The 9208-nt window shown below is 43.1% G+C and overlaps 1 protein-coding gene across 5 annotated transcripts in view; it reads right to left on the bottom strand.

The window, feature by feature from the left end:
- Positions 1-523: 523 nt before the first annotated feature.
- The window catches only part of METAP1D (methionyl aminopeptidase type 1D, mitochondrial), a 72112-nt gene continuing 63427 nt past the window's right edge, over positions 524-9208 (bottom strand). For 2 of the 5 annotated variants that reach the window (XM_037913008.2, XM_037913010.2), the window contains 4 exons: positions 3943-4040; positions 2218-2265; positions 1252-1330; positions 524-1122 (listed from right to left, as the gene is read on the bottom strand). In XM_037913008.2, coding sequence (XP_037768936.1) covers positions 1044-1122; positions 1252-1330; positions 2218-2265; positions 3943-4040 — 304 coding nt within the window. In that variant the 3' untranslated portion in view covers positions 524-1043. Of the gene's footprint in view, positions 1123-1251; positions 1331-2217; positions 2266-3942; positions 4041-4154; positions 7782-9208 lie in introns of those variants that run through there. The other 3 variants (XR_006284945.1, XR_006284944.1, XR_006284943.1) reach the window with 3 other exon arrangements.

Raw genomic sequence — 9208 nt, 5'->3', positions numbered from 1 at the left:
GATCAAAACCTTAATCTTCAGGACAGGTCCGGCCTGAGATTTTAGCAATTCATCTTGGAGTGGTGCAGCTGGATTAATTATTAGTTATCAATATTCATGGGATCAGAACAGTTGCAGTTCTTATTAAAAGTCCAAACTCCCCCAAATAAGCAACCACCGGAGGGGGAAGCTGGGGTCATCTAACTAGGGGTCTAGATCCTAAAACCCACTTCTTAATTTTTGCTAAACGTTCAAAAATGCGGAATGAGTTTCTCATAGCTGGAGCTGAGATCTTTAGAAAAAGGAATGCTCAATATAACATGGGCAAGCTGGCTAATTCTCCAATCAGGGCGATGGTTGATCCTAACAAGGGAAAGACGCTTTTTAGCTCACCCGGAATCTCGTTTTCATCACTTTTTCTTGTGTGCAAAAAAAAAAAAAAAAAAAAACATTAACCCAGCCAAGAGGGCAGAGAGCAGCTGGGCAGGCCCGCTGGAGGAATACGATCTCTGTGTTTGATAGCACAAACGCCACATTTCGGAAATTAAGTATTTGAATTTATTTATTTAGTTTTCCTAGTAGCGTAGATCACAAGCTTGGGAAATAGCAGTGTGCTCATCACAACGAAGGGAAATTGTTCCATAGCTCTCCACAGTTCAGATATAATAGGAAACTCCCATTTCCCTCTGTCTTCTCAATTGCATTTACTAAGTATCATCCGATACGTGTTTGTCCAGTGTACGCATCTGGAAGTAGGAGTAATAACTTTGTGTATCTGCCCCCTTCCCCCACCCTTCATAATTAAGAACCCAAACTCTTCTTGCTTTTAGAGGGTGCACGGTAGCTTCAAGGTTTACACAAATCAACTGATTTGTATTAAATACTTATCAGGCAGTGATCCGCAGTATGTGTCACTCACAGCTGCTCTAAAAGCTGTCCACTCCATTTCCTCTAACGAGCCACAGCACCTATTCCCCGTACAAGTTCCAGAAACCTCCTCTGGCTTGGTAAAGCGGACAGGCATTCCAGGAGCACAGTAACTTCAGCCACTTCTTGAGCCAGCCTTAAGATTCTTCCAATACTTTAGTAAGGCTTTCTGCTCCTCCTGATGTAATTACAATGGTATGCTCAAACTGGGCTGATCTGAAATACACATTTAGCAATTATTAGGGGGCAAAGGTGGCTAGCAGTGCCTATGAAACTCACTCATTCCTTCCGGCTGTCAGTGATCAATTCCACAGTTTAAAATACATAAGAAGTAAATTCAGGTACCTTTTATTGTCGACAGAAACTGCAGTCCATTTATCTTCTAGGATCTTAAATTCAGGGGATCCTTCCATTATTATTGGCTCTGTAATAGGGGGGGAAAAAACGTTTGCTAAACTGGCCACAGCACATCGTTGTCCTGTTTCTGAAAAGAAAGGGTCCCCAAAGGTAGAGTTTTGAAATTGTATCGCTACGCTAACATAAGAACTAACGAGGAGGAAGAGGAAACTCTGAAGTATGATGTTATTCATTTATTTTTTTTTGGTGAAAGACTAAAGAAGGGCATTTTAATCAAGCTTTAATTAAGACCCCGTGGATAATAACCAAAGCACCAACCACTCTTAAAAACAGCAGATAGTTTTAAAATATTTGAATTTTTAAAAACAGGCTTAAAATGTTCATTAAATCAGCAAAACAACAATTTTCTTATTTCCCTCTAATTGCTGCGCCATTTAGGCACACAGTGAGAAGAGGGCTTTTTTCCCCCTTAAGCTTTCTATGATTGGTATTTAGCACATTCAACCTTCCAGGGAAAGGATTCTGACTGGTTAGCTAGGATGTAATACATCAAAAAACACACAACAGCTCCTGTCATGAAGCAAATGACAAAATAGTCACCAGACAGCTTGGTGGTAAAAACATTGCTTTGGTAACAGAATTAGATTGTACTATTTCTGCAAAGGCAGCTCCCAAATGTGCTGGATAAGTCTCTACCCTACAAAAATATGGAGCAAATCTGTTATTTAATAAGATTTTGGGGGGGATTTTCCTCTCCCAGATCTTATCACATGGCAACTATTTCCACGAATTATTTCACAAATGAAAATTTAAAGGATGTTTTCAATTTGCTTCCCATGGGGTTAGCCTAACCGAAATCCCAAAATCTGAAGAGTAGATAGTCAAAGAAAGAGAAGGTAGGGATGTGGTTTTAAAAAAGAAAGCAAAAGAATAACATTCGCAACTGTTACTAACCTATTGTAAACGCCATTCCCTCTTCCATTAACAAATCACCGTCATTGTCTACAAAAGAAAACAAAAATGCTTTTATGGTGGGTGGGTTTTTTGTTTGTTTTTTAAGTAAATGTAACCAGCACTTGCTTTCAGAAACCCTTTTTTGTCCCGCAGGTACCATGTAAGGCAATTCCCTTTAAATATCCGAGGAAAGTGTTTAAAATAATCTTCCCAATCTCAAAGCAAAGCAAACCACGTATAAGATCTGGAAGATCACTCTATTATGCATAGATGAAACTATTTTGAGTACCAGCTCACTTCTAAGGGAATTACAGAATTTTAAAATTTAATCAGTACAGTCATTTGTTTGTTTGTTTTGCAATAAACTTTGCCCGTTTCGATCAGCTTATGACTATCGGTGAAGAACACTAATAAAAATAGGGACTGTATTCATATTGATCTTTAGTCTTTCTGGCTTTAAACAAGTTATCTGTTGTTCCTGAAGAACAAAACTGACTATAAAAGGGGAAAGCCTGCAGGTAAACTTGCATTTGGTCAAACAGAAAAGTTTAACCGATTCTTATTCTTTTAACCGAGGCTTTTTGTTGCAAAACAAAATCAAATATATTTGGCATAGGATAGGTCGTCATCTAGGGATGGTGTTTCAAATGTCTGCTTCCGAAGAGAGCGCTGCCCAGGCCCTACTTTCCACTTTGCCGTCTATTGTGATCCTAGGTATTATTTAGACCGCTTCTAAACATGCTCCGCTTGGGAGGACACCTTCTGAGTGTCCTTCCAAGAGAGCCTCCGCTGGAAGGGGGGGTATGGCCAAGGAAGGCCCGGCAGAGGGGGAAGTGGTTTACTCCTATTCAGAGATACTGAGCTGCTGAGCTTCCGCTGGGACCTTCTGGGAGGTTTCAAGGGGCCTTCGAAATAGTTTGCAGACTGTATTTGAAGGCCTTGCAGAGCCCTGTGTGCCTTCGTCCTGGCCTCTGTCAGCCTCCTGAAGCATCTCTTGTCATCAGGTGTCAGTGGCCGGCCAGCCAGGCTGTGAGCTGGCCCAGAGGCTGGCAGTGGGAGGAAGGGGTGAGGAGAACAGCAAACACTCAGCCAAGGCGGAGCAGGCAGCGCTGATCACTGCTACCCCCCGCCAGCCCCTAGGAAGCGCAGAGGCTGGGTCCGATTCTGCTCCCGGTGAACTCAACGGCAAGGCCATTGTCTATGGATCTCAATGGGCGCAGGGACCTGCCTGCCAGCGACGCCGGCCAGGCCAGTGGGAGCGCCCGGCAGGGCTGCCCGGGGGGGCTCAGGGGAAGGCGGGCTGCTGGCCGGGCCCTGCAGCCTAGAACTCCCCGCAGAGGAACCTGCTGCTCCACCAGCTGTCAGCACGGGGGAATGTAATGAAGCTTAACAGCAAGAATCAGCGGTTAGGCCTGCTGGGATATTGATGCAGCGAGGGTTTGTTTTTATTAATTTTAACTTTTCTCCCAAACAAGTAATCCCAGTGCCTTCAAACCACACCAGCCTGGGGATCCGGCAGCAATCTCCCCAAGCCACTAATAAGGAGGGGGCTGTATTCGCAGGGAAGAAGAGCTACTGCTGTCTCAGGACTGGTAGATTGCAATGACCCCTAGGCGGGGGGGGGGGGGGGGGGGGGGGGGAGGTGTCGGGTTTTGCAGCTGGGTTGCGTTTAATTAAAATACTTCAGTAAGATTCCTACGTAGCTTTCCCGATGGACTTCCTTACCATGATGCCAAACTTCAGGGTGTCCATGGAAGTAAGATCCTATTCCATGCCCAACAAAGTAGGGGCAGACTCGGAAATCATTCTGATGTGCTATGCGGCTTTAAGGGACAGCAAAAATAAAATAAGATAAAAAGAGAGAGAGAGACAAAGCCCATTTCCAATTAGACATCAGACCCTCGCAAACCCCGCGTTTCGGACTGTCTAACACTCACAAACGTATTAGCCCCAAACCGTACCAGTGACACTGGGATAATTCCAGGCAATAAACATTTGTAACGCAGTGTGGCTGGTGATAATCGCTTCGGAGTGTAACACAATGACACATTCACACCGTTAGCGGAGGCGCCTCCCGGCATTCTTTATATGGGGGGCAGAGACCAGGTGCACTCAAGCCCCGCCCACAATTCATAACTCCACCCACAATCGAAAAGTAGCCGGGCGTCTCCGGAATTATCAGCAGTGGAACAGGGAACCAGGTCGCCAGTGTAATTGTCATGGTTCGGCTTCAGCTTTTTTATACCAATACACTGGAATCTGGAAGCTCAGAGCTATTGGTTCCGACCTTCTCTGTGGACTCTGAGCGCTAGATCAGTTTATATTCCAGAGGGTTGTCTTGGCAAACAAGTGTGCTAGAATCTTATTTGTTGTAAATAAAACTTAATACAGAAATTGAGGCAGGGCTACCCAATAAAGGAGACTCCTGTATACCAGCACCTAGCAGTCTGAACCCTGCAGCAGATCTGGGAAATGGACACTGAGGCATTTGTTTGGACTCTACACACACAGATTTACAAATATTTTTGCAAACACAGATTTTTGCAGAGATAAAAGAAAAAGAGCAGGTCATATTTGGGGTCTACCAGTCTGGGGCCCTTTAAAAAAGTTACAAGTCTAGCAAATCCATGTAATGCTAATTAAACAGTCCACCTGTTTCTAACATGTCCATAATCACAATATCTGGGCACCAGAACATCAGTAAGAGCTGAAACAGGGCCAGATCACTCAGCTCCTCTCTATGCCTTTCTAATATAGGCTTGTTCCCGGTGGTTGTCTTTCAGAACAGAAACTGCTAGGCTATTCTGCAATCACCATGATCTGTTTAGGGAAGGCCTGTGTGAAGTTTTACATTGCATCCAAAATATGAGAAATTTGGGATGAACCTGTTCTCGGGAGGTATACGGTTCTATAGCTAAGGGCCCTTCCTCAAGAATGTCCTACCCCAGTCCCCAAAAGTTTCAGCGTAGGGCTATAGATTTCCATCCGTTCACAGCTATTTGCAGAGAGAGAGAGAGAGAGGGTCTTGTTAGCTAGCTGTGCTTTCAAAGCTTTAAAGATTAGATTCAGAACCACAAGCGGAGCCTTTACAATCACCAGCCTGAGTTACTGGGAAAGTCAAATTACTACGATGTGTATCAGCATTATCTTAGACCTACAAATAAGTCTTTATCTTATTAATTTGAGATCGGCCATGATGGCAGCTGTGCTCATCCATATCACTTCCATCCAATTTCTAAAACCACACAGGAGTACTGTAAAGAACAAAGGATTAGTTTTACACTTAAAAAATGTCACCTAAAACACAGAAAAGCAGAATTTGTTGGTTTCAAATCCAGTGGACCTGGTTGTTTCTGTCAATATGAAAGGTAAGTACTTAAACACACTGCTAAATGATTTCCTACAGAAGCCGGGATATTCACACCTTTGTGCATCACAGGCCAAGAATTTACCGTTGCTACAACTGAAGTCAATGGTGTAATGCTGCTGTAAAACAAGTGTTAACAGGGTGGAGAATCAGGTCAGTGGTAGTTAATAATGTTACAAAGCTCAGATCTAAAATGGATGCTTGAAAAGGTTCCATATGTTATCTAGTACCTGCCTTCCAAGCTAACAAGCATGTCTGATAGTACTTCATTTGACTTTGAAGGGAAACAAGGTCCTCAATTTAAGATATCCCCAACTTCTTTAAGACTCTCCTAATTATTGGCATAAACGGCTAGTAATGGTACAAGATCTTGGGCTCCGTTCTGCTGGGATTTTTATCCCATGAAGTACACAATTTAAATAACATTAAAAAAATAATGTAAGTTAGAGATGGAAAAGCCATATAGGATGCAGCTTGGATATGATGATAGTAAAGGTCAAGGAGGAAGCAATGGATGTGGAGAGGAATTAGAAAATTACAGTTTATTCACTAACATATAAAGAACAAAATGTGAAACGATGTGACTTGTAGAAAACCAGAATTAGTGCAACACAAGCAATACTTCATGTAACGATGAAATATTCTTAAACAATTACCCTAGGGGAGGAGAGGAGTGGAAGACCATTTATGCAACATTTGGCAAGCTTTTGTTCCACCTCTATTTTTCTTAAAGTATGTTGGCCAGTGCAAGAGCAAACCCATTCACTATTCAGTTTTGCCTGTCCCCCTCTGATACCATTCAAAGAGGTTGATAGACCCCAGGGTCATTTTTTTAGACTTACAACTTTGCTATAGGATGTCTTTTCAAAACTCTTCTACCATACCAATACATAGTCTTCTTCTATCTAGGAGCTACGTCCTCTAAGTACCAAAACTAATTATCCTCATCTTGGCATGGAAAGCTCCAGTGTGCACCATTCAACTAGCCACTGAGAGAATAATGTTCAACACTAAGACTTTGATGCTTTGAGGCATCAAAAGTAGGAGCAACATGGTCATCATCATGAAAAGACAAGGTTGAGACAGTTTTTCTTCCTCATACAATAAAAGTAGTTCTTGTGCACTGCATTGATTAATTCTGCCTCTTCCTTGCTCAAGAGCATGAAAACAACTCTATTAGCATCACTACTTATGCTATTACAGTCTGATCAAAATAGGAATCTTTGTGCTCATATGTATTTGACATCTGCACTGAAGTACTCAACTGACCTTCCCTCTTCACCCATAAACAGTGCAGAGTATGGATGTTCTTTACATAAAATGTAATGTATCGTATGAACCTGCATTGTTGTACAGAACATCTGTGGAGAAAAAAGCTGTAGGTATGAAACTCAGCCACTTTCAACCTCTTTCTAATATTTACACTTACATATGGTAGCACCTCACATCCGAGAATTTTAAAAGACTACAAGCGTTAACACCTGTGAGGGGAGATCTTCAGGGCCCTGTGTATTCCTCAGTTCCACATTCATGGAGTTAAGGTTTTGCTAACAAACTGTGCTCCAAAATCCCTTCATTCATTTTTAAAAAAATTGCTTTTAGTCCTGATAGTGCAGAGGTAACCTTGTAAATATGAACTGACTGTAAACTGATCCAGTGATGTCTTCCTGAGTCAGTAGAGAGCTTGAAACATTGCTCAGAGAGGTGCCCACCTCAGTCAGGGCTCTGTGATGCTGGGGCTGTGGAATTTGGGATTCTTCATCAAGATACCATGGAATTCAGCATTTTTGTCATGGAATTCACCATTTGCTGCAGCCTGGGACTCAAAGTTTTGTCGTCTGGCTCCCTGCCCTACCAGGATTTGCCTGCACTAGCCTAACTCTCTCTCCAGCTTTCTCCAGAAGAAGTTGTTAATTAGACAACGGTGCATGCGTCTGCCACCGTTCCATAGCACTGGGCAACAGATCAAGGAGCCAGAGGTGAAGTCCAGCTTGAAGTCAGGCAGTGGAGGTAGCTGAAAATATAACTGGTGAGCCAGGCTGCCAGAAGTACATCCCTGGTGCTGAGGCCCTGGTTGCCAAGGAGATGAGCTGTGTAAGTTCTCCCGTCCCTTGGGTCACACGAGGGCAAAAAGGTCCTGAGTCTGGCTACTGGGATAACATGGCGGAATGAGGGCTGGGGAGCAGAGCCAGATTGCCTGGAGAGCACAGAGAAAAAACACGTTCTTCAAAATAATCCCTATTGAAAATAACTATTGACAAGTTTTACCTCAATGAGTATTTTCAGCTACGAGCCATAGCTGTGTTAGGGAGTAGGAAGGACAGGAGTGACAACACAGTAATTTAATGTTGCAGCAGACTTTAGTCTGGTGGTTGCCATGAAATGTTATCCCAGTGTGCTGCAGAGTGCACAGGACCCTGGGTATTATACCTGTTTTACAGATGGCAAAGAGAGGTTAAATATCTAAAGCAAGGTCACACAGCCAGTAAGTAGCAGAACTGTAAGCAGAACTCAGGACTGCTCACCATGGGTCAGATCCTCCCTCCAAAATGCCTACATGCAACCGTTTGCACTCAGATATCACCCTTCCTATGAGTGGTAGGGGAAAGTGGGACATCAGCCACCACCAGAGCATCATCTTCCCAGAGTCGCCCAAACTATGGACAGCCCTCTATGAACAGACGAATCCATACAGAAGGATGGGACAGTAGGCAGATACACATCATCCCTCCACAAACCCTACAGGTAAGCCGCAGAAAAGCTATGGGCAACTAGAGGCAGGACTGGATTCTCTACAATGCTATCCCTTGATGCTGTAGAACCTCTCTCAAAGGTCTTCTGGGGCAGAGGTGGCTGAGATAAGCCCCAGAGCCCTCCTACCAGGAAGCTGCAGAGCAGGCTCAGGGGCTCCAGTGCCAATGTGGTGCCACAGATCCCTCGTACAGCTGGTCCTGTGCCTCTAGCAGATCCCCTAAGGTCCTGGGGGATCAAGAGGGATCAATGGCAAATCCCATCCCTTGCCAAAATGGGGAGAACTTGGCAGTTTCTTTCACCCTCTCTTGAAGGTTTTTCCATAGGAGGGCAGATCTGGCCCAATGCACTAAGCAATCACCCAAGAAACACAACTGAAACAAATCCCATTGTAAGCATTTATAGTGGTACACTCTAGCTGCTTTACTCCGCGCTCTGGTGACACAGAGCAGCTGTTAACTAGCCAGTTAAGACAGGTTAAGGCTGCTTCATAAAGCAGTTGAAGGCTACTGGTGAATCTGACCCTCTAACTGTAGATTCCAGTTTCCTTACAAAAAAATTAAAACTTAACTGAAATGGTGTTAAAGAGCAACAACAACAACAACAGACTAAAATTACTAAATAGATCTGATGAGGCAGGAAAACTGCTCTGCAAACAGGGACAAAAATATCAAAGCTATGAAAATAATTCTTGCGTAGGGTGTAATACGAAAGCATAATGCACCTTAGAATTTAAAAAAATCACATTTTTCTTTATATTATTATTTGTAAATTATGGTTATTGAATGACATTACTATTTTTTGCACATTCTTAAAGAGACATCACTAGTTTAAATCACATTTGCTCAAAAATATTTATTTTGAATGCTACAA

The sequence above is a fragment of the Chelonia mydas genome, chromosome 11 (genome assembly GCF_015237465.2).
Source record: "Chelonia mydas isolate rCheMyd1 chromosome 11, rCheMyd1.pri.v2, whole genome shotgun sequence".
In the NCBI taxonomy this organism is placed as follows: domain Eukaryota; kingdom Metazoa; phylum Chordata; order Testudines; family Cheloniidae; genus Chelonia; species Chelonia mydas.
The sequence above is the reverse complement of the archived record's forward strand: the minus strand, read 5'-3'. Positions and strand labels throughout refer to the sequence as shown.